Source organism: Amblyomma maculatum, chromosome 1 (assembly GCF_055883805.1).
Source record: "Amblyomma maculatum isolate TAMU_Amacu chromosome 1, ASM5588380v1, whole genome shotgun sequence".
Lineage (NCBI taxonomy): Eukaryota > Metazoa > Arthropoda > Arachnida > Ixodida > Ixodidae > Amblyomma > Amblyomma maculatum.
The window spans coordinates 480,596,036-480,622,250 of NC_139344.1; the positions used below are offsets into that span (position 1 = coordinate 480,596,036).

Below are 26,215 nucleotides of genomic sequence, written 5' to 3' on the forward strand. Positions count from 1 at the left end.
AAGATCAAATCAGTCGATATTGTCGACCATAAACCCTGACTGCTCATTGGAGGGTCAAATTCTAAAGTTAAAGCTCAGCTACTTTGGTCATCTGATGAGAAGAGAGGAGTCGCTGGAGAAAGATTTGATGTTGGGAAAGGTTGAGGGTCGCCGGAGAAGGGGTAGGCAGCGAACGCGATGGTTAGATGGCATCCTCAAGGCACTGCAGATGAAGTTATGTGATGTTAGGAAGATTGTGAGAGACCGGAAAGCGTGGCGTGACATGGTCCATAGGGTCACGAAGAGTCGGACACGACTGAACTGAACTGACTGCAGACTATGTACCAAATCCAAGCAGAACTAAGTACAGATACAGGAGTAGGAAGTAAACTGAAAAACCAAAATGTAGCATCCCTACGCGCTGTACCCCATTGTGCCAGTGTGAATTCCACTCTGTTACGGTACATGGGAAAGAAGAAAATCTAAACATGCCAGTTCAAGCAAAGTAAGGATATGTAGGGTGCAGAATCCAGGTGCTTACCCTTCATTAGTGACCTGGCAGGGTTTGACAGCGATATGGGATGCTGGGAAGATGCCCTGCAAACAAAAACAAGCATTCAGGCTATGAGATACAATAATATCAGGCAGACCTTGATTCTTATTCAGCACACACATACAACAGTGTGTGTGCTGTCTACTTCGAGTATTTGTCAAAAGACAATTTACCAAACTGCACTATTTCACGTTACCAAACTAGAACTTGAAAAAGAACAAGTTTCTCAAGATGGCAAAAAGCGGAAAATACTGCTGCAGTGAAAAAAAACACTTCCCAAGTTTGCCATCCGCATGTAACGAATGGAAAGTATAGTTCAATAGAACGGAGAGTTGAGCTAGTTGGTACATGTTTAAGGAATAACAGCGCGATGACGAAAGACAAGGAAGAAGACAACACATGCGCTGACTATCAACTGCATTTAATTAGAAAGAAACATGCAAAACATAGCAGATATGGAGCAGATGTTCTTTTTTCTGCACCCAAAAAGCTGGGAAAAATATGCACCATGGTTGAGGCAAAAACAAGGGAAAATGAAAAGAAACGAAGAAAAACGAAAAGAGGGTGCCAGACAAAGCATGATGTAAGGGACCGACGGGCACTAGATTAGCGCGGGCCCGATGGAACGCTGTGGCGAACGCACTCGTGACGACAGGTGGGTCGTGACAGGACCGCTCTGTTCTTTTCTTTCCTTTCTTTTTTTTTTTTTTTTTACACTGAGCGCGCTATCTCGACCTCGAGGGGGCAGCTGAGAAGCTCATTCAATGCAAGCGCCCAATGGAAGGACGTGACCCTAGGAATTTTGCCTTTCCCTTTTTTATGAGAGAGGGTTTAGTTCTCTTAAAGTTGAAGGGGGCGCTGGACGTCCGAACGAACCAATCAGGTTGATGTTGGTTGTGATTGGTCGTCGCGGAACTTAGGGCTGGACCTAACGAGGTTAAAACCGAGCCCGAGGGCATAGTCCGGCGTTCCGGACTAGGTTTTGATGCTCGGCATCGTCGGCTATGCCGAGGTGGGAATATTTCCCTTTTAGCCGGTTCCAATCTGTATCTCTGCTGTAAATGTTGTAAATATTTGCTGTGTGTATAAAATTCAGTTTTCTTCTCATCAACTCCTGCCCTCAAGTCTTCGCTCATACCGTCTCCGACGGGGCGTCTCTGGCTCAAGGAACTTCCGCTGCAACACGTATATACCGTCTCTGACGGCGCACCTTTGGTGCACAAGGCAAAAAGAACCACCAACGGAACTTCACTCATGACTTGAGGTTTGTCTGTTGCGCAGAGGGAGTTGTGTATGGAGTGCCTTTCACATGCGGGAAGACCTACCTAGGTCAAATGGGAAGGTCCCTAAATACCTGCTTACGTGACCACTACACTTCATTGAAGGGCGCTCCATCCTCAAATCTTGCTCTGCATTACAGGAACTGTCTGCTTAACAACCAACTGAATTGTTCTGAAAAGTCACGTGTTCCCCCTTTTTAATAAAACCAAACTTCTGTACCCACACAAAGATAAACTAACGAGAAATCAGTGAAGAGTTTCATATTCATAAAAATCATGACCCTTCTGTATCTGTTCATGACTGTGAATTAATATAGTATCTTGATTCAAAAGACTGAGTTTGGCGGTTGGTGTTGCACATGCGCTCTTGGTTGTGAAAAGAGTATATTTTGCGTGTTTCTTTCTAATAAACTGCAGTTGATAGTCAGCGCAGGTGTTGTCTTCTTCTTTGTCCTTCGTCCCCGCGCTGCTATTCCTTAAAAATAGGAAAGTATAGTTTCCATCTCCATTTCTTCGAAGCATTAAAAATGTTTACAAAAATTCTTCTCTCTTCTGAGAACCTAGGGGGCTAAACAGTTTACATACCTAAGAAACAGAAATATCTTCCCTCCTAATATTGGAATAGTGAATTTAAAAAATAACATTCATTTAATAAACATGGCTTGAACCAAGTTATACGAACGAAAACTCTGTTAAGCAAGGTTTTGAATCCAGACGCTCAGCTACTGAACGGAGTTCCCGAGCTTGTACCCGACCATATTGCGATAGAAGCAAAATGCAAAGGAGTGTTCAGTGCATGGTAAAGGTCCTCCAGTGGTCGAGATCATCCTGTAGCCCTCGACTACCACACTTTTTCTCTTTTTCTTTCATTCCCCCTTCCTCCCTCCCCTAAAGGACGGTTCAGGTGTCTACCAAGAAGTGTGACAGATACCAATCACCACTTTATGATTAAATTATTTTTAAATATTTTTAAAGTTAGTTTTTGCAGGAAGGATGTGGACACTTGGTGGACACCTACACTTATTAATTAGGTTAATGCCACACCCTTTTTATTTCATGATTTTTTTTTTTAATTTTTACTTATTCAGGTTTTTCCTGGAAAGGAAAGCACAGCATTTGTGTTCACTCAACGTCATTCGGCCGCAGCTAAAGGTCATTCGGAGCCAGCTCAAGGTCATTCGGACCAAGCGAGATGAAATACGAGCACGAGTGTGCAGCTTATGCTCTAAAAGGAAAGAATCAGATGGATTCTTAGGGCGGCACGAAAGGGATGAAGACAGAGAAGGAACACGAAAACAACAAAACACGCCGTCCTAAGAATCAACATCAGCTATGAACCAACTAGCCCAAACCAAAGTACTTCTTAGTCAGATGAAGATGGTGCAGTTCAAAGGTGTCGGGTCAAATGTGCAAAAACCAGCTCACCTTTTGTGCCTTGTCCCCAATACGGTGGCCCCTGAACCAGCCTGCAAAGATTGAATTCACTCTAGTCTTAAGGAGTTCAAATCTCTCTACAAGACACATCTACTGTCCAGGAAAGGCATAAGATGGCATAAGCAGTTAAAAAAAAAGAAAAACAACAGTTTTCAAGTGGTACATGCCACTTCACATATAATGCCCGAAATAATGCCCCATCACTCTTCAAAGACCTTCGTTTACAAGACATCACAAAACTCTGTAAAGTGACAGACTCATTCAGCATCTCTAATTGTCATTATTGTGCAACTCTGTAGCTGAGCCACCTCCGCTGCCTCATGTGGACAGAAGAAAGTAGAGAAGAAAAAAGAAGAGGGAGAGAAAGACACATACCGCAACGGCCATCGTCCCCCACCTAAGCCGTGGCAGGTGCAATGACTGCCTACAACAAATAAAAATTCGGTGGCTGGCTAACCTTTCTCCTTTTTCTTAAAAAATGTCCACGTCCCCCCCCCAAAAAAAGAAAAGGAAGTTTACCATAGCTCCACGAGTGCCTCAAGCTTTGCCACAACACACAATAAATACCTGGGGAAGGGTGAGCCGCATGCCAAAATACATAACTGAATAATTTGAATATGAAACTGTCCTTACTTGTACTTATGTTATGCTTGAAATATTAGAAATTTCTGTTTAAAGCATTCAAGCCACTTTCCTCGAAGTCCCTTTATGCCTTTATGCTGGTCCACTACACATAAGCTACACTAGTTAGCAAATTACTCAACCAGCCAAGGAAGCTATTATGATGCTTAATTTCTGGCTTAAGGTTGTGCATGGTCTTGGCATCTGAGATGCTTTACTAGGTGCAGCAACATATATGAGCAGTGCAAGGAATACGCCTTTTCACGTGCTCCCAAACCAATGTTCTTAGATAAGTTCAGTTCAGTTCAGTCGTTCAGTCATGTCCGACTCTTCGTGACCCTATGGACCATATCACGCCATGCTTTACGGTCTGTCACTATCTTCCTAACATCACATAACCTCATCTGCAGCGCCTCGAGGATGCCATCTAACCATCGCGTTCGCTGCCTACCCTTTCTCCGTTAACCCTCAACCTTTCCCAACATCAAAGCTTTCTCCAGCGACTCCTCTCTTCTCATCAGATGACCAAAGTAGCTAAGCTTTAACTTTAGAATGTGATCCTCCAATGAGCAGTCAGGGTTTATGGTAGACAATATCGACTGATTTGATCTTCTGGCAGTCCAAGGAACTCTCAAGAGCCTCCGCCAGCACCGAAATTCAAAAGCGTCAATTCTTCGGCGGTTAGCCTTCTTCACAGTTCAACTCTCACATCTAAACATCACAACTGGAAAAACCATAGCACGAGTTATACGGATCTTGGTTGGCAGTCTAATGTCTCTGCTCTTTACTAGGCAGTCAAGGTTAGCCATGGCTCTCCCAGAAGCAGGCGTCTCCTAATTTCATGGCTGCAGTCTCCTTCCGGGGTTATCTTGGAGCCCAAGAAGAGAAAATCTGCCATGGCTTCCACTTCTTGTCCCTTGAAGCTCCAGGACTTAATAGGGCAAGACACCATGATCTTTGTCTTTTAAGTTTAAGCCCAAGCTTCTCACTCTCTTCTTGTACACGCATCAGAAGTCTCTTGAGGTCCACTTACTTTCTTTGTTTTTCCCACCCTGCTACGATCTGTACCAGATCGCAGTACCTATAAATAAATAAAATAAAAAAAATCCACATATCTAAGGTTGTTGATACGTTTTACAGCAATATTCACTCCAGCTGAAGACTCGTTCAGACCGGCCTTCCTCATGATGCACTCAGCATATAGGTTAAATAGGCAGGGCGACAGTATGCAGCCTTGTCTCACTCCTTTCTCAATCGGGAACTAATCAGTAAGACCATGCTGAGTTCTGACTGTGGTTCCTGAGGAGACAGATGAGGTCAACTGGAACTCCCATCTCTTGGAGAGCTTGCCACAATCTACTGTGATCTACGCAGTCAAACGCTTTCGCATAATCAATAAAGCAGAAGTAGACGAGCTTCTGGAACTCTCTTGCTTTTCCATGATCCAGCGAAGGTTGGCAATCTGGTCGCTAGTTCCTCTTCCCTTGCGAAACCCAGCTTGCACGTCCGGCAGCTCCCGATCCATATACTGCCGCAGCCTACCTTGGAGGATTTTTAACATCACTTTGCTAGCAGCGAAATAAGCGCGATCGTGCGGTAGTTGGAACAATCTTTGGCACTGCCTTTCTTTGGAATGGCAATGTAAACTGACCTCCTCCAATCCTGTGGCCACTGCGGGGTTGTCCAAATCTTCTGACATAATGTATGCAGAATGTTAACAGCTTCATCGTTAAGGTTTTGAAGCAACTCAGCTGGATTGCCATCAATTCCGCTAGCTTTGTTCTTAGCAAGGCTGGCTAAGGCTCATTCAATTTCAATCTTCAGGATCCCTTCATGGATCACTGCCTTGTAGTGGCGGAGGGGCTTGCGAAACTCGAAGTTGTGAGCTCTGCTATGTAGGGCCACCCAAAATAGACAGGTCACAGCAGAAAGTTCTGACAAAATGTGATCCACTGGAGAAGGTAATGGCAACCCACTCCAGTATTTTCTGCCAGGAAAACCCTATGGCCAGTCTTAGATAAGGACAGTTGGAAAACTGCACGGTGCGAAGTGGGCCAAAATGGTCACCGATCTGGCATGAGTTGATAGCAAAGAAACTGCAGCACTATTCTCCCCCACAGCGTAGATGGGTGAGGTCATAAAGCTAATACACAGGCGGAAATTTTAAATTATTACTATTCCTACTTAAAGTTACTACTATATATCTCTTATTTCAGGATTGTGCGAAGCACTTTTACAGAAGGTTAAGCAAAGTGAAAGGAAACCTGTGGCATTTGTTCCATACATACATAAACTGTTACATAATATGCCAGTTCTAGCCACAACAGGGGAAACCACAACAGGTGATGAGAGACATAGGTGTTCAGGCAAGCACCAACCGTTTCTTCAGCTTCGTCGTCTATCACTGTGTAGTCCATCGTCGTCCTCTTTAGTGGAATATACGTAACATTATCCTGGCACGAAAAGCACAGTCCCGGTGCGTTCTACGTCGAGGAACTACAGCTGGAATGGTACGGCTTCATGCGAGCGACGTGAACGATTTCTGTACGGGGCATATCAAACTGTCGGTGTGAATGCACAGGGTATGTCACGGGATTGACTGGCCGTAAAACACGGTAGGGGCCTGTGCAGCAAGGCAAGAGCTTCTCACAGAGCCCAATTCTACGAGCGGGAGTCCAGAGCAAGACAAGAGAGTCCGGAGAGTAGTGGACCTCCCTATGACGAGAATAATGGCGGCGTTTTTGAGAGCTTTGGGAGGAAGCCAGTCGGCGGCAAGCAATAACACGGGCGGCGTCAGCTCGGGATATGGTGTCACGAACATAGGAACTTGCATTAGCGGTGGGAGGCAGTACGCTGTCAAATGGAAGGGTCACCGCCGAACAGAAGGTAGAAGGGCGAGTAGCCCATTATATCGTGAAAGGATGAATTAAACGCAAAGGTCACAAACGGTAAGGTAATATCCCAGTCATGGTGATCAGCCGATACACTCATTGACAACATGTCCGTGAGTGTGCAATTGAGGCGTTCGGTGAGGCCGTTCATTTGTGGATGGTAAGCGGTGGTGAAGTAGTGCTTAATGGAGCAGTATTGGAGAATTTCTTCGACTACTCGAGCAAGAAAGCAGCTACCACAGTCAGTGAACAGCTGGTGTGGTGCACCGTGGAGCAGGATAACGTCGTGGAGGAGAAACGTTGCCACGTCAGTTGCACAGCTGGTGGGTATCGCTCGTGTAATGGCGTAGCGCGTAGTATAGTCCTTAGCCACCGCAATCCATTTATTCCCCGAAGCAGACAGAGGAAAAGGCTCAAGAAGATCAAGGCCAACTCGGGAAAATGGGTCTATTGGGATGGTCTATCGACTGTAGGCATCCAGCAGGCACAACCGAGGGCTTCTTCCGTCGCTGACACCTTTCACAAGAAGCCACGTAACGACGAACAGAGCGGTAGAGGCCTGGCCAAAAAAAGCACTGGCAGAAGCTGTCGTACACATGAGATACGCCAAGATGACCCGCAGTGGGCGCGTCGTGCAGCTGTTGAAGAACAGTGGTACGCAGGTAGTCGGGGACTACGAGCAGAAGCTCAGCGCCATCTGGTCGCATATTGCACCTATATAAAATGCCATTGTGGAGCACATACAAAGCAAGGGTAGCGTCAGGGTGATCAGTGCCGAGGCGGTTGATAATGCCGCAAAGCTTGGGATTTAAGCGTTGCTCATGACGAATGTTTAAAAGGTCAGAGATCGACAACACACAGGGGTCATCGTCACACTCACTTTCAGACGGCGGATCTACTGGGTTGTGGGTACAGTGCCTAGAATATACTGGCTAGTGTGACGAGCGCCCGCGCTTCTCTATGGGTGAGGATGGCGCTGTTTGCAATGAAAGCCAATCGTTAGCGGCAGAGGGCGCTGCTTGTCGGGAGGGTACCACCTGAGCAGATGACGAAGTTTTCTCGCTTCAGAATACGGCAATCTGTTGGTGTTGTGCGTGCGTGTTAAACCTGCTTCTGCGCGTCTTTTGCTTTCACGAAGGTGCAGCAGTTTATTTACGGTGTAGGTGTTTGCTCATGCGAGTCACTTCTACCTGCTCGGCGACGATTGCATCGTTTTTTTTTTTTTTCGCGTTTTGTGCACGCGTTCTGTGCTCGCCTGTATCCCTTGTTTTTTCACTGTGTCGCCAGTGGTGAAGCGCGGTTCTCGATTGTTGTTTCCCCAGTGCCTCTCACTAAACTGCAGAGAAAAATGCCAAAGAGAAAGCGGTGATGCACAGAGAAGACTTTCTTTTTTGGCAAACGGGCTACCGCTAGAACAAGGAGCGTACGTATTACTGCGCTATCTGATGCTACGTAAGTATGCATTCTGTACAATGGGAACGAAGCATCGATAGAAATGACTGAAGGTAAACGGCAACTGCTTTTGTTGGCGAGAAACATTTTTAGAGCATGCAGTTATATTCACAAGGATGGAAACTTGGGCGAGTCGGCAACGGTGCTCCATGTGTGTAGCACAAAGAGTGTACACAATCAGGCGCGACAGACAGCACCTGTGTTGTGTACCTTTTCTGTGTCCCTCGATTGTCCTTTTGCGCTACACATGTCATATGGATGCAGTTATATATTAGGCGCATGTTTCACCGTAAGCGCGGCATTACCAACGAGCTTCCTCGCGATGAACCGGCCGTGTCTCGTGCACTATATTGTGTATCTGAGAAAAAAAAAAAAAACTTTGTCAGCTTTTTCATTTAAAAGATGCTGACTTCGGCAAAACCTTGTGTGCAATCACAGGCCGCAATGTACCTTAGCCGCTGTAAGTAAAGGTTCCTCGTTTGTGCTCTGCTGTTCATGCAATTCTGCCACATGTGCCTGTGTTTGTTATTACATATACATAAGAGGAGTGTTGCGTGACTTTGTTTCCTGTGTTGTTCGCATATACAATATATAAATAAAACTGCGCGTACGTATTTACTTGTCAGCAAGTGTACAGTGCGCAGAAAGAACCATATGTCAATAAAAATGAAGCATTTCACTTTGTTTCAGAGATTACAAATATATTTTATATCAATAAATGCCTATGCTTTAATTGTTGTTAGAATAGAAATTCTGGCTTTCCCTTTGTAAGCACGGGATGTCCGAGGCTAAGATGCTCAAACTTCGCAGAATCCTTCACAAGCAAGAAGCGTTAAATATGTGCGCCGCTTCCAGTCCAAGACAAAACACACACCCTGAAACTTGTAGTCAGCGGCTTCAGTTATAGCTGAGGTCTGTTGCGACTTAATGAGAGCTGAAATGCGGTGCAAGCAGCCCTCTTGCCGAAGATGTGAGAGCGCGGTAAGCAGCAGACAGCGCGGCTGGTACCCACCCAGTTTGCAGCGCTCCTCGCGGCGGCCGCCGGCATTCATTGCTCATGGTGCCACCCGGGAGTCCTCGGTCGGCACACTAGCCAATATATTCTAGGCACTATAGTTGTGGGACAGTCAATCGGCATCAGTTTGTAGCCGGCCGGATCTGTAGACGCCGACCAAGTGTATTGCTGAAGTTGCAGCACCCAACGCCCGAGACGACCAGTTGGGTCCTTCAGCGAAGAAAGCCAACATAAGGCGTGGTGGTCAGTGATGACGGAGAACAGGCGGCCAAACAAGTAAGGGCGAAACTTTATAATGGCCCATACGAGGGCTAAACACTCACGTTCTATGATCGAATAATTCTGCTCAGCCGCTGAAAGGAGGCGACTGGCATAAGCAAGGACGCGAGTGCAACCGGTTTGCTGCTGGGCAAAAATGGCACCAATACCGTGACCACTGGCGTTGGTGCGTACCTCCGTCGGTGCTGAGGGGTTGAAGTGAGCCAGGACAGGCGGGTTGGCGAGAGCTGCAATTAGCGCAGAAAAGGCTTGAGTTTGTTCTGGGCCCCAGCAAAATAGAATGTTGTTCTTCAGAAGAAAGGTGAGTGGACGGGCCGTGTCCGCAAAGTTGGGGACAAACCTCCGAAAATATGAGCAAAGACCAAGAAAACTGCGAACGTCACTGGTACAGCAGGGTGTAGGAAATGCGCTTACAGCACGAATTTTGTAGGGGTCGGGTTGAACGCCGCAAGCTTTGACCAAGTGTCCGAGTACCTTGAGTTGACGTCGGCCGAAGTTACACTTCTTTGAATTCAGCTGAAGGCCAGCTCTTCGGAAGACTCCAAGAATGGCATCAAGGCGGTGAAGATGGCTCTTAGAAGATCGAAGAAAAGACAGTGACGTCATCGAGATAACATAAGCACGTCGTCCATTTAAAACCACGTAGAAGAGAGCCCATCATACACTCGAATGTAGCGGGCACATTACACAGGCCAAAGGCATCACCTTGAATTGGTACAGGCCATCGGGAGTGACGAAGGCGGTCTTCTCTCGGTCCCGTTCGTCAACCGCGATCTGCCAATAACCAGAATGAAGATGAATCGAAGAGAAATAACTGGCACCGTGCAAGCAGTCGAGGGCATCATCTATCCTGGGAAGTGGGTAAATGTCTTTCTTTGTAACTTTGTTGAGGTGTCGGTAATCAATGCAGAACCTCCAGGTATTGTCCTTTTTAACAAGTACGACTGGCAACGCCTCTATAATGTTTCTTGCCAACATCTTGTCCACTTCATCTTGTATGACACGACGTTCAGAAATGGTAACTCGGTAAGGTCTTCTGTGAATTGGACTGGCGTCTCCGGTATCGATACAGTGAGTAACGAGGGACGTTTGTCCCAAGGGTCGGTTACCAAAATCGAAAATGTCACTGTATGAGGTCTGAACGCTGGTAAGTGTTTGAGCACGATTAGGACACAAGTCAGGAGCTACCATTCCTGATATGCGGGCCTCCGTAGGCGAGGATGGCACATGCCGTGTCGATACTCCAGCAGTGGGGTCACGTAAAAGTGCACACACATTAAAGTCAGACAAGGGGGTCAGTCCGATGAGAGAAATGCCCTCAGGAAGAACTTGTACAAAAAAACTGAAGTTCAGGACTGGAAGATAAGTGTGGTTATTCGCTACATGCATGATATTGTGAGGGAGGGCTATGCTACGCTGAAGAGTCACATCGGTTAAGGGAGAAACAACATAGTCGCCATCAGGAATAGAGGGGAAAGGCGTCATCAGCACATACACAGCGGCTTCAGGTGGCAGGCGAGTAAATTCAGCGGAGCGAAGACGAAGAGTTGAAGTTGCATGATCTTGTTCATCGGGACAAAACGGCAGGTCTAGATGAAGCAGTCCAGAAGAACAGTCAATGAGAGTGGAGTGTGCAGTTAAAAAGTCGAGGCTTAATATAACGTCTTGAGGGCTTGAGGGCAACAGGTGAGGACTGTAAATAACACAGGGATGTTGCGGGCGGCAATGCTAATGCGTGCAGTACATATACCAATCACAGTAGCTGTGTTGCCATCCGCAACATGAACGGTAGATGAGGTGGCGGGTGTGAGGACTTTCTTGAGGCTTCTGCGGAGCGAGGAACTAAGGACAGAAATGTGGGCGCCAGTGTCAATAAGTGCAGAAATTGGGACTCCATCCACAAGAATATCAATGAGATTACGTCTAGGTGCCAGGTTCATAACTGAGCTGGCAGTCCGGGTCGGTAATGCAGCGTCACTCCCGGGTGCTGCATTCGCTAGTTTTCCGAGTAGGTGCGGCGTATGATGGGGAGGAGCCGCGACGAGGTACCGGTGAACGGGATCGACGAGCCCGGGGAGATGGAGATTGGCTGTAGCGATGAGCAGTTGGGACGGTTTCGGAGCGAGGCTCATCTGGTTGAGGAGGAAAGTGTCCAGGTCGATCATAGGCGGGGCAATGCTCCTCTGGTGGGGCAGCAAAGCATCAAGGTCCAAGTAATACTGACGGTCAGTGAGGGGTGGGGAAATACCACGAAGTGTGGCCGGCTTGACAGCAAATGAAGCAGATTGACCTGTCGTCTTAGGTGCGCCACTCTGCAGGACTGTGACCAAGGTAACGACGTGGGGAGGCTGTGCTGGTGGTTGTAGCTGCCACTAAAGGAACAGGGTGCGATGGTGGCGGGGGCGGCCCGGAGCTAGAGGAGAGGCCGACGTTTGCAAGTTCCTGGCGGACAACGGCCTGTATCATAGCCATGGTGTCGGGCAGCAGAGACGGGAGTGGTGCAGGAATTAGGGCCTCGAGTTCTCTGCGGATGATCCGAGTCACGGTCGTGGAATGAAGAGGCTGGTGCAAAGGAGCCAGGTCATCGCAGGATGAAGTAGCCGCCGTGTTCGGAAGACGCTCGAAGCGATGTACGAGACGCTTTTGCTTAGCCTGCTCGAATTTTCGGCAGACTTGAAGCACCGAGTCGACGGTAGAGCAATCCATGCAGAATACGATGTAGAATGCATCATCCGCGATGTCCTTGAGGATATGCCCTACCTCGTCACTTTCCGGCATGGAGGTGTTGATCTTGTGACACAAAGCAAGCACGTCCTGAATGTAGGCGAGGTAAGACTTCGTGGGGGATTGAACACGAGAAGAAAGCTCCGTTTTTGCAGCCAGAGCACGTCCAATTGGCTTCCCGAACAAGTCCTTAAGCTTTCGCTTGCAGATATCCCAGGTAACGAGCTGTTGTTTGTGGTTTTGAAACCAGCTTTGAGCTGTTCCCGCCAAATAAAACATGATGTTAACGAGCATGATGGTGGCGTCCTAGTGGTTGTTCCGGCTGCAGCGCACATACTCATCTAGCCAATCGTCAACGTCTGGGTTGTCGTCGCCATTAAAGATGGGAGGGTGGCGAATTTTTGTTAGAACAACTGGCTGAGGCGATGTTCCCTCGGTGGTAGGGGCTGCTTCGGAGGTCATCGTGGCTGTCTGAGACGTGGTTGCGATCTCAGGTAAGTGGCGGCCGCTTCGCAAATCCAGCTTTTGGCAGCGTAAATGGGCTAATCGGCACGTACCGGGATCTTGATTTACCCAGCACCTCCACCAAGATGATACGTGGCAGAAGGCTAGTACCACAACAGAGAAAACCACAACAGGTGATGAGAGATGTAGGTGTTCAGGCAAGCACCAACCGTATCTTCAGCTTCGTCGTCTTTCACTGTGCAGTCCATCGTCGTCCTCTTTAGTAGCATATACGTAACAATATCAAGAGGGTAGCCGGAAGGTACTGTATGAATGTTGTGTTTTCTGCCCCTACTAAGTCGAAAAAAATTGTCCCGATGGTGAACCGACAGAGGAAGGCCAGATGTGACATAAAGCATGTGACGCAGTACACCGAACGCCGAGTAGGAGTAGTGTACCAGATCCCACTAACATGCTGCAAAGTATACATTGGCCAGACGGGATGATGTTTTAACGAAAGAGTTGTAGAACACGCCCTGAACGTAAAAAATGAGACTGGGAGCCACATGGCACAGCACTGTAATCAAACCGACCATCAATGTCAGCCATTGTTATACGACACAAAATTTCTCGCGACCGCAAGGAGCAAAATAAAAAGAGAGGTGATTGAAGGTTTTTTCATTGAAAAGGCTGCGGATGCGTGCATCAGCACCCCTTCAATTTCCCTTCAGGAGAAAGAAGTGACGTTCTTGGAGAGTGCTAGGACCCTGCATTTTAACTTCGTCTAGGCATTTCGGCGTACATGTATGGCATTTTTGTTTGCATGTGCCTGTCTGTCATTTAATTCTTCCTGTTTGTGTAGGTGTTTTGTGGTGCATTGGAAGCACGGTTTGGTCATACGTGTTTTTTTTTCTTTGTTTTTTTTAATGTCACCCGTTTGTCTTTGCTTCATCTCTTAATGGTTTTAGCTGTTTAGCCGTGTTAATTGTTTTGGCATTGGTTACTGTTTTTTGTTTTGTATTTTTAGCATTTGACTGGCTATCTGCCTGACAATAATGCTGTCTTTACTTTTTAAATACTGTCGAGGACAAAAACGGACAAAAACCAGATCAGAGGGACGTGTCAGGAGATGGCTGTTTTGTTCCCCTGATTGCTGGCCGAGCGGCCACGCGCGCGCGCGCGCGTGCGTGCGTGCGTGCGTGCGTGCGTGCGTGCGTGCGTGCGTGCGTGCGTGTGTGTGTGTGTGTGTGTACGCGCCGCAGTGCTTTTTGGGAAATGGCACGGCTGCTCCTGGCCACTCCCGGCGAGTCGACCAGCGGCTCGTCGCCCCCTCAAAGCGTCCCTCCCGCGTCACTGGCGCCGTTGAAGACAAACGCGGCCAACCGTACTCGGAGTAGCTTGCAAGACGCTGAAGAAAACGGTCGTCAGTTTGAATTTCTGTAAAGTTTCTTCCATGTCGCCATTAAATCAGTTTGTCAAGTTTCACCGGAGTTTTATTCTGTGACCAAATTATCTCAACGCAGACGCAACGACCACAACGATTAAGACCGACAAAAAGTTTGATGCCAAAACCCGGGACTCGATCTGCCGTGGATTTGTGAGCTGAACACTTTCTTTCACTGCTCACCTCAACGCATCCACGCCAGCGACTTCTCGGCAACGATTGGTCACAACTACCGATGTCATCGATCTGGTGAGCTTAATTATTGGCTAACTGATTGCGAAGAAAATGGAACACCTTTTAAAGAAACGGAAGGTTTTGCGCTCACAAGTTACAAGGGTCATCAACGAAGTCAACGTGCAGCAAACATCACTCACAACTACTGAAGCTACATTGCTGTATGCTAGACTCGGCAAGCTGGAAACTTGATACTGTCAATATGGAAATTGAATCATTGGTACCGGAAGATGACGCAGAAAACGACTACGAGCAAGTATTTGAATATTAAGACCGGATCATAACCTGCCTTGCTGGACTAAAGCTCCAAGTGGATAGTGGTCCGTTATCAATGCAGGCTGCCGTGGAATCGGCAGGTAGTGTCATCATCAGTCAAACGGCCACGCCAACCACTCAAACGACCACGCCAGCCCCTCAGACGGCCACATCTGGGAAGACAAGAGTGAAGCTGCCGAAGATCGACCTAATGAAATTCACAGGAAGACGGTCTGACTGGCAACCTTTTGGGAAGTGTTTGAGCAGGTTGTACATAAAAACAAAGATTTGTCTGACATAGACAGATTTCACTACCTGCGAGCATCAGTCACAGGTGACGCGGCAGCGGCACTCACTGGTCTTCCACCGACCTCAAGGTGTTACAACAATGCCATCCAGCTGCTCAAGAAACGGTTTGGCAACGAGGAGCTTCTGGTTCAGGAACATCTCAAGAGGCTGATCGACTTGAAGCCCATGCGCTCATTAGAAGATATCCGTGATCTTCGCCGTCTCTACGACACCTTGGCGGCACACATCAAAGGCCTCGAGGCGCTCGGACAAAAGCTGGAGTCCTACAGCTCGATGCTATTTCCGATCGTGCAAAGAGGGATGCCACGTGGCATCCTGTTGGACTTCAGCAGAAAGTGCGTTGCGGACGCAGACAGCCTCGCCTGCGAACAGAGCTCCCTCTTCGATGCGTCGGCACATGCAACGAACGAAAGCGGCCAAGGTACTGTTTCTTCCCTTTTAAAGCTGCTCTCATTTCTCAGAGTAGAGGTCGAAAGTCGGGAGAATTTGAATGCACTACAAAGCATGTACCTCAAGCTGTGACGCCGCAAAAACGTTAGAAAAAAAGAAGCAACTTCTGCAGTCGTCCGGCCGATGTTTCAAGTGCATGAAATCTGGACATCAGTCATGAGCATTCTGCGTAAGCCTGCAGTGCAACAAATGTTGCAAAAAGCATGCCAGCACGATGTGCGACTCTTCGTACACCGGTAACAAACCACCTGAACTGAACCGCACCGTAACAAACGTGCAAGTAAGCCTCAAAACTACTACAACGGGAAACGGCTCTACTTCCAAAAAAACCGTTTTGCTGCAGACCGCAACTGCATTATGTGGTGGAGAGACTTGCAAGGCTCAGGTACGAGTTCTGTTCGACAGAGGAAGTCAGCGCTCTTACATCACTGCTGACACCTCGCGGAAACTGGGATGCACGCTTCTCGGGCATGAGAGGTTGACCGTCAGTGTGTTCGGAGGCCACCAAAACGAACGCGAGTTCCGAAGAGTAAAGGTTACACTAAAGACTAACTGCGGAGACGAGCGGGAACTCGAAGTACTGGAAACAGATACCATCTGCAATCAACCTATTCCCTCACCACCAGAGAGAATAATGAAACGACTAAAGTACCTTGGTTACGAACCGGCCGAATTCTCAAACGATAACGGGACAGAATGTGTTGATCTGCTCATCAAATCTGACCACAGGTAGATCGGTCAAATTAGGGAAACCGACTGAGAGCAGCGGAAACATCAACGGGCTGGACTGTTCAAGGGCCCATTGAGGATGATGCTGAGCAGATCCACTGCTTCCAAACCGTGGCACTACAAACATCTGTAATCGAGAGGCAGACGACAGATATGATGACCAAATTCTGGGATTTGGAATCAATTGGAGTAAAGGAGGTCGAGGAGAACGACAAAATATGTCAAGCTTTAGAGTTCTCTGAGGACAACATCAAGCGAGTCGGTAACAGTTATGAGGTTCCGTTGCCTTGGAAATCCGAGATTTCGCTCGAGGATAACCGAGAAATCGCTCTGAAGCGTCTCAACCAATTAGCAAACCGACTCAAAAGGGCTCCTGACCTTCTCGAAGAATACGCCGCGGTGATCAGGCAGTACGGTATTCTGGACATAGCAGAACGCGTAGAAGAAAAGGTCGACCACAACCACTGCATTTACCACATGCCTCATCAAGCAGTGCTCCGTGACTCCAGAAAATTGAGAGTTGTGTTTGACGCTTCTTCCCACGCCAAAAGTACAAAAAGTCTTAATGACAACCTTGAAACATGACCCAATTTAACGACAGACCTTGTCGGGCTTTTGCTCAATTTTCGCAAGTATCGAGTTGCGCTTATCGCGGACATTGAGCAGGCCTTTCTGCAAATTGGAGTGCGAGAGCAAGACAGAGACGCTCTGCGATTTTTTTGGTTCCGAGAGACTCCTCAGGCCGGTACTTTGTTGCCTCCCATTGAAATGTGGCACATGAAGCGAGTACCGTTTGGAACCGCCGCAAGCCTGTTTCTGCTCTCCGCTACCCTTCAGCACCACTTGAAGGCTTGCGAGGAAGAGTTTCCCCACACTGGCAGCCAGCTGCAGCAAAGCCTTTATGTAGACGACCTACTAACCGGCACAGATGACGAAGAGAGGGCTCTGAAGCTCTACAACGAAGCCAACGCGATCTTCCACTCCACCTCGATGAAGTTGCACAAGTGGTCGTCGAATAACGAAAGGCTACGCCGACTATTTGGGCAAGCCGGCAGCGAAAATAAGTCTCTAGAATTCCTCTCTGGGGTACCGAAGGTGCTGGGACTGACCTGGGACCCCATTACCGATCGCCTGACCTTTGCGCCAACACAATGGAGACAGACACCAAACGTTCCATGCTGCAAACTACCGCACGGATCTATGACCCACTGGGATGGCCGTCACCCTTTATCGTACAGGCTAAGATCCTATTTCAGCAGCTGTGGCGCCAGAACGTCGAATGGGACGATGCCCTACCAAACGACATAGCTGAAGGCTGGAAAACCTGGTATTGTGAATTGAAACATCTTCCCCAGATACAGGTACCAGGTACTATGGAGCGGACTTAGCAGGCCGGCTACAAAAACGCACCTGCACATCTTTGCAGACGCCAGTCCCGCGGCCTATGGGGCGGTCGCCCACCTCACCATTGCTTCGGAAGATGGCCTAACTTCAATGATTGTAATGAGCAAAACGAGGGTGGCTCCACTTAAAGAACTCATACTAGCAAGGCTGGAGTTGATGGTATGTTTGCTTGCAGCTCGATTGTGCAGCTACATAGTAAAGACGCTCGGGAAGCACCCTGATTGCGTTACTCTTTGGACCGATTCCGCGGTCGCTCTCCATTGGATTCGAGGTGACGCTAAACGCTGGTAGCAGTTTGTGCAAAATCGCGTCCGTGAGATACAGCAAAGCAACGGATGCTATGAATGGAGGCACTGCCCACGGAAAGAGAACCCTGCGGAACTCCTGACGCATGGCGTCACAGTTTCCCGTCTTGTGGCTAGTGAGATGTGGTGGACGGGACCCAAGTGGCTCTGCGCACAGGAAAGCGAGTGGCCAAATGGACTGGTGCAAGCAACCTTCACAGACAAGGAATCAGAGAGCAGGCAGTCAACCAAGGCACTGCCGGCCATGACGTCTCAGGTGACCGCGCCTGCATTAATGAACGTTAGCAGCTACAGCTCTTTCAAGAGACTCATCAGAGTCACGGCTTGGGTGCTTCGTTTCATCTTTAAGGCAAGACGACGAAGCGATGAAGCCGGACCCATCACACCCGAAGAGCTAGATCGGGCCGAACTATTTTGGATACGTAATGAGCAGAGAGAAGGCTTTTCCAAGGAGCTGCACAGCGTTCGAAATCAGAAAGCAGTGCCCAACGACTCTCCGCTCAGAAATGCTTCTCTTGTGGTGGATGAAAATGAAATTCTGAGGATAGACGGACGGCTACAACGTAGCCACCTGAGCTACGACTCAAAACATCCCGTCGTCATACCAAAGGGAAGCCAACTAGCGAAGCTGCTTTCCCACTACTGCTCAGAGAAAAATATCACGTGATCGGAGGAAGGCAGCTGGTGAAAAGAATAGTAAAGGAATGCGTAACATGCCAGCGGTTCAACGTACAGCCGGCAAACGAAGTGGCAGCTCCGCTACCAACAGACCGCATAACAGAAGCCCAACCCTTTCAGGTGACAGGCGTCGACTTTACGGGACCACTTGTCGTCAAAGGGCTCTCGCCTACGAAGTCCTATGCAGCGCTGTTCACCTGCGCGGTCATTCATCTGGAGCTGGTTACCGACATGTCGGCAGGCTCGTTTTTGCTCGCGTTTCGGCGATTCGCTGCCAGACGAGGGCTTCCGAGCACCATCTACAGTGATAATGCCCTCACGTTCAAGAAGGTCATCAGGGATTTGGGCTGCCTCTGGGATGTCATGCGAGGCGACCCGGTACAAGATCACCTTATAAACTCGCGTGTTCAATGGAAATTTATTGTGGAACGCGGATCATGGTGGGGCGGCTTCTAAGAGCGTCTTGTCGGACTAACGAAGCAAGCCTTAAAGGGGCCCAAAACAGCCTTAGCGATACAGTTACATGTGAAGGAATGTCGATGTAAGATAACCTTCCAGCTAAAATTTTTTAAACGCGGCATTTGGAAGCAGAGTTATTTGCAATCAAATTTTGAATATCTGCGCCTTCGCGGCTTTCCTCCTCTTTACAACTTTTTAGCGCGCGCAAAGGCTGGCCCTCCTCCAAGGCCTCGGCCATTGACACGTCACAACTGACGCATCTGCGCTTTTACTTTTTTTGCTTAGCGCCGCACGCCGCAACTTCCGTTTTGTCGCGCTTGCTTGCCGAAGCGCCGCTGGGGGCTTCTTGTCGTCTGCTTCATCGTCATCGCCCTTCGGCACAACTCGCAAGTTTTGTTGCCACGCTATACATCCCCGGCGTTGACCTCACCTTCGATTTTGTGTTACGTCGTGTGCGCGACGGGTGCAGGACAGTTCTGGGCTAGACTGGTCACTCTCTTGGTTTGCGAAGGCAGTTATCGAAGCGCTGAATTGTTGTTGTTGATGGGACATGAGCGGGAAGTTGTTACAGTGTGCAGTCCCTGGCTGCGAAGGTATTGCTAGTGACGGCAGGAAAAACATTCTGCATCAAGTGCTTCAAAATGCCAACCTCCGGAAACAGTGGCTACAGCTCATCGGATAGCCAGCATCGGTGAAGAAAGCATTTATCTACGTTTGCTTTACCCGGATATGTGGTTCGCGATTTGGGGATCCCAACAAGACTGAGTCTGCGTGAAGGAGCAGTACCAACGCTGTTTCTTCCAACCCTGCCGGTAAGTGTAAAATGAAAAGATTGTGATAATATTAGCTTTAGACGCGTTATCACAGTACAGTGTGGATTGTTTTTTTTAACTCGGGCGATCTTGCTCGGCGTTGTGGCATGCATATAGCAAAATTTGTCATGATCACTGTGAACTACACTGCTCAAAATAAACCAGTGGCGAGCTTACGATGGGATTTTATTATTTTTTAATGTTATGCTAGTCGACCCCACGCACCAATGCACCCATATAAGCCGTATACAATCATCGTCGGGGTTCAGCAGCGGATTCTTCAACGGCGTGTACTTATGGGGGTCGAGTCCCATCTCAGTACTCATTCGCCGAAATCGCTTTTCGAGCTCGGGGTCCATAATATCCGTACCGCAGCAAGGGCATGAGATGTTAGCGAAAGACTACAAATTCAGAATCGAGATCGCAAAGAGCGGTATTCCGGGTGTTGCGGAGGGAAACTCTCTCGTGCGCTATGCCCAAACCTTGAAACCTTCGTGTTTAGGCTCCTCTTGCTTTTGACTACACGATGCCCCTTCGGTAAAGATAACGGTCGATTGTAAAGAAAAAAAAAAAAAAAGGAAGGGGATGAGGAGAAGGGGACTGCGTAGTTGTGCGCTGTGGTGTAGTTTGTCAGCCGCGGTTCGGCGTCAGCTGACTGCAACGACGAATGCACGCGCCGACAGGAAGTAAACAAACTCTGTTCGGTGCCAGATTATTATCGCAGCATGATTCCCGCCCTATTCGCCGCGAGATCGACCTAGAGGTAGCGCCACCGTCGCTCCGGTAGTGTGGATCGGCAGCCGGCGGCGCTCGCAGAAACGCACGATGCGTAGGTCTGCTTCCAAGTTTACGGCGGGTTTGTTGGCGATGAAAACATGTCTTCTGCAGTATTTCTTCAATATTGCAGAAAAAAATCCAAGGATTTCGCCAATGCAGCAGAAGAAGAGCGGATTTTAGGAAAACAAAGCACGCAACCACCAGTCTTCTAGATTTACTTTGCACGTTTCTTGCGCTGTACCGCGCTCATGCGCCTAATGCTTGGGCCTGCCTATACACAGCTTTGTTTTTTTGTCGACTTTTAAATAGTTTGCACGTGTCTCACGCGAGTGAGACCGGCGAATTGAGTGTCAAGCCCACGCAGATACAAGGTTCGTGCTCTGACCTGCAGTAATTTAGATTGAAACAAGGCAGCCTGATTCACTATATTGTACTTGACTCGAGGATTAAGCTGGTTAAATGTAGCATTGGCAGCGCACTGCATGGCGGGTTGCTTTAGACTGAGTGCATATCAACTCTGGCCGAGACAACCACGCACAAGTATTCAGTATTCGCCAAAAATGAGATCACGCTGACACTATACAGAAAACCACGCCGCACAGGAAAGCTGATTGTTCACGTGTACAGCGCTGAGTGGATTGAATTTTCCGAGATGCTTTTTGCAGCCACTGCCATAGAATGTGATACCTAGTGTATTAATGCATGCGCCACTAACTGTAAATGATTTCCTGAAACCAAGGAAAGTATAAGGGATTTCTGATGCGTGTGATGTTAATATATAACGGTATATTAGTAGTGTAATTATTTTGTTTTGCAATGCGAATAATTTTCACCCTGTGAGAGAACTTTTACACACTTGACAGAATTTACAATAATCAGCGAGTAATTTTCAGTAACGTTAAAGTGCAAGCTACGAATTACTCGCTGCGAAGACATCGTTATAAACTGCGCATGGGCACTATCATGTTCTGGGAAGCAATTTTACAGACTGAAAATTTATTTATCGCTAATTATTTAGCAGTGACTAAATCTTATGCGAAGTAAAATATTAGGGTTGCTTCCAAAACAGTTGCTGGATATAAAACTATTCCGAAAAAAATTGAGGTCATCTTATTATGGGACTATAAAAATGTATTTATTCCCGAACTAAACACTGATATTAAAGCCCGCATGAAGCTGTTTTACTCCCCTTGTCAGAAATGACAAGTTTTGTCGGAAGACAGCACTTGGACGAAAAGGGATAATAATGATTATAATAGGCTACCAGTAAAGTACATTGATCTAGGTGTGGTGATCGATTCAGTGGTCACTGACCATGGTCAATTTTAAAAAACAAAAAACAGATTGTGAACAAGGGAGCCGTAGCGCTCCCGAAACGTCATTTGTTTTTTTAAAATTGACCATGGTCAGTGACCACTGAATCGATCACCAAACCATGATTCCTGACCAGACAGTATGCCGTCCAACCCTCGACTGATCTAGGTGTATTTTGTAATATTTAGGGTAACAATTAGGGGCAGGGAATATGTTTCCCAAACATTCGAACATTTCTCTAAAGCAAAATGCGCTCACTAAAACTTTTACGGATGCACAGAAACCTTCAACAACAAAAGAAAAGAAAAGAAAAGAAATGCATATTGGCCCAGGTTTAACGCATGAAAGCGGCATTGGCTATGACAAATGATTGCAGAGGCTGGTTTTAGGGTCGTTTTTTTTTTTTCATTATTAACACCACATTTACCACGTGGGGTTGTTTATTGTGCAGTCAAATCCCACAGCAGGGGAACGCCTTAAGAAACGGTTGTAATTGAATCCCCCATTACCGAAATTAGCAGTCGAGTGCCCTTACCATTGAGACACCGCGACAGAGGTTTAAAAGCAATAAAAAAAAAAAAAAAGTACTCACACAAGACTATCGTGCATACAGACGGCATAGCAGGCATAGAGTGGTCTGTTCAAACTGCATTCTGCTATATGAAGCTGTCGGCGGTGGCATATGTTTTAGTAGCTGCGGTATTCCAAACAGAAACGGGAATATGCGATTTCTGAGCGTTTGCATTAACTTTTATTGACGGCAACGACCTGTTTTGCTTTGACATGGCGGTAACGACAGTACCACTTCATTTGAGACATTGCATGTCAAAGGATCTCAAGCGCCGAAGACCGTGATGAATGATGTCCTTATCCAAGCAAGGCATGCTCGATACGGACAAGTATATATTTTTTTAATGAAGCATGGGGTTATAGACTGTTCATATTTATTTTGCAAGAGGCATATAGGTAAGCAAAAGCTCACAGGAACTGCGAAACAAACAAAAACACTCCTGTACACGCCGCATGCGCGCGTAAATCACTGCGGGCTAGCACGCGACGCGAAAACGCATCCACACTGAGTAGGTTTCGCCGCTGAGCCGCAAGGCGGCGACTCTGCTCAATCTGGAGGCCAATAGCCTTTTTTTTTTTTCTTTTTTTTTTTACGCCGTGTGGTGTTTCTACAGAGCGCACCCTGAATTGTCGCGCGGATGGAGCCACGTCCAAGTTCACCAACCGAGGCGGCCAGGAATTAGAAACACGTGAAAACCGAGATGGACGTTGATAAGAAGAAAGAGAAGAAAGGAGGGACACTGTCAGGAATGAAGAGATGGAAACAGAAAAAAAAAAGTGCCAAGAAGCTTTACCCTTCAGCAGGAAGGGGAGGGGGGGGGGGGGGTCGCGAATGAAACTATCACTCGCGTGAACTGGCTTAGTCGCTCAAAGTTGTGCCTCTTTATCCCTAAGCGATCAGCTGCCGATCGGAAGTGTAAGAGTTGGTTTTGACAGGAGCATAGACAGGAGTTATACACAACTAGACTTTTCCTGCGAAAAGGGGGGGGGGGGGAGATAAACCACAACAAGGGAAGAGGACTTCTCCAAATGGCTCACCGACAGCAATAAGAGCAGGAGCCTTCTCCGGTTCCTAACGGAAAATAATTTGCACGGGTTCTTATAATATGCCTTATGGCAAGCTTGCGTAATAAAAAAAGAAAAAACAGCGCGCGCATGCAGTAGTGCAACGATCGAGTGACACAGTTCGGCACAATGTTACAAGTGGCTCACAAATGCACATTTATTTTTGTCCCAGCTTTTCCAGGAACAGCGGGTACAGATCATCAGCCGGCTGGATGGAATGGAAGTGGACCTCGTAGGAGATGGGCGTTGCGACTCCCCGGGCTACAGCGCCAAGTACTGCACGTACAACGTTGTTATCATTCAGACTGACCATATTCTACAATGGGAACAGGTAAGAATAGGTGAGGTAAGGCAATGCTGCGATACGAAAATTGGCAAGCTGGCAGTGCCCAATAGTGCGAGCATAGGGCCTGGCCTCAACTTAACGAGTCTCAGTGCAGTCTTTAACAAAAGGCGACAATTTCTGCATATTATTAGGAGAAATTATTTTCAGCCTCATCAAGAGTGCCCTTGGCAAGTGCTGCTTGCATGTCTATACATAAAAAGAATCAAATTAATCATTATATAATACAAACAATTGAATTACAAAATGCTTCATCGTTGCAAACTATTGTGGAAGAGGTACATTTGCTAACATATATTATTATGTAATGAGTTTTTAATTACATCTATCTACAGACTGCCACCCAGCTATCCGGACATATTGCAAAAGCAGCAAATCGCCCATACAGCACTACTTTGATGCCTGGCACATTACTAAAGATGCGTGCAGTTGCTTGCTTTAATAATTAGGGCGAATACATGGTAATAACATTATTCTATACTGCATTTAAGAAGTTGGAAGCTGTGAGCAGGTCAAAGGGCTGTGAAGCAATAGAACCATGGATCCAGACAATCACAAGTCTATGTTGCTGCCCTGGGCCAGGGTAATGGTGACCTGATCATCAGCATGTAGTGCAACCTGTTGAAACACATATGCGATAAGCGTGATGGCCATGATAGACCATACAGCAAATGCCTGCATTAGCTCCTTGCAAACAGGCAATGGATGAGCAGAGGTAATCTGTTTTGTATAGGTTTTTTTTTGTAAAGTTCTCACTTTGATGTTGTTTGGAAGGTGCACGGCTCACACTTGTGGCATTTGTCAACCAATGATAAATTTAAGCGATAGGTAATGCAAATAGAACTTCACGGAAGAAACTTTGTACACATCCGCACATAACAGCAAGTTCACATATGACATAGCCGAGAAAGAAACCCCTAATGAAGTGAAGAAACAAAATAATGTAAATGTGAGTGCTGAAACTGCAAGATATTTTAATACTGAGGCAGCTTGGTTATACATGCCAGTATGGAACACAAATACAATGGGATTTTCCATACTGTCCTATACTGACAATTTTAAAGAAGACAAACTGTAGCATGTTTGCTCGGCAACATCTCTTAGATTTCTTTTCACCGTAATGTAGTAGTACATGACCTGGGGTCTTTTTATGAATATGATGCTAAAACTGTTTTCAGCTGTAGCTGTAAGCAGGATCAGCATCTACGATTGACTAGAACACACACACCAACACTGCAACTCATCAGCCAAATATTTATGTTTTTTTTTTTATGTATATATTTTTAACAGATTCATGTGCTTTCAAGAAGCTGAACTCCATTCTGAAGAACTCCCGGTTTTTTATTGACACTCGACAACTGTCTCCCAAAGCCCAAACATCTTCCCTTGAATCTTTCCACAACTTTGTCATCAGGTTTGCTCCCAAATCAATTGCATACTCGGATGGTGGGATGCAAGTAAGGTTTGTTGAATGAAAGAGAAGACTAAGACATTATTTTTCACTCCAGTGTGACTATGTAGTCCAACTTTTCTGCATGGCATGTGCAAACAATAAGTCCTTGCATGAAGCTTTTAATGTATGTACATAATATTGTCATTATAAGAGGAACAGAGACCAAAGGAAATAGAACACAGTGCGAAAAAGAAAAACAGAAGTTCATATCATTTGCTCCATTTCCTTTTGCTCCTTTTGATTCTTCAACTTGGTAACCAGCCCATTGGAACTTGCAACTAAGCAGATCGCTTTTAGTTCGTGCTATGGAATAGCCTTGGAGGGCTGAAAAATTGCTTTGTGACCACTTTCAAGCACCTCAAAACAGTCTTTCTCATGGTCTAGTGCTGAGGTTTAGAGAAAATGAGCTGAAATTTTTGTTTTGTTTTAATGTGAGGAGGGGGAAGCTGCTGTGTTACTGCACGCATTTGGCGGCTTCTTTTTATGGATGTTGGGCTCGACTTCAGTCTCCTTAGTGCAGTGCTTGATCTGGAGCTTTCATGTTATCAGGCCAGGTAAAACGAGACCCTACAATTGCGATTCACAGGAGTCGACCCTAACATCTGCCAAAGAAAAGTGCCCACCACGTAACTTCTGCATAAAGTAGGCACTCAATGTACCTTATGAGCCAGCTGCCACAATCCTTCCATCCTGATAGTAAATGCACTGCTGTAAAATTAGCTGAACTTATCTTGTGTCTTTCTTTTCGAAACTTGGAACACTGCCATGTCAAAGGTAGTTATCATACATTTGGAGGAGACTGCAGTGCACACTTCTGACATTCAAGGATGCTTCATATAATATGGTAAAAACATATTTGGTAGAATGGTAGCACTAGCCATTCTGTAATCCCCTTCCATGGAAGAGTGAGACAGGAGGCTATAGACGTACTGTACAGGCCAC

The 26,215-nt window shown here is 47.0% G+C and overlaps 1 protein-coding gene across 6 annotated transcripts in view; it reads right to left on the bottom strand.

Moving 5' to 3' along the window:
• Positions 1-26,215, bottom strand: part of spg (dedicator of cytokinesis spg) — a 430,105-nt gene that overhangs the window by 377,715 nt on the left and 26,175 nt on the right. For all 6 annotated transcript variants that reach the window (XM_084607325.1, XM_084607299.1, XM_084607317.1 and 3 more), the window contains 2 exons: positions 3,238-3,278; positions 521-576 (listed from right to left, as the gene is read on the bottom strand). In XM_084607325.1, the coding sequence (XP_084463451.1) occupies positions 521-576; positions 3,238-3,278 (97 nt within the window). The remainder of the gene's footprint in view (positions 1-520; positions 577-3,237; positions 3,279-26,215) is intronic.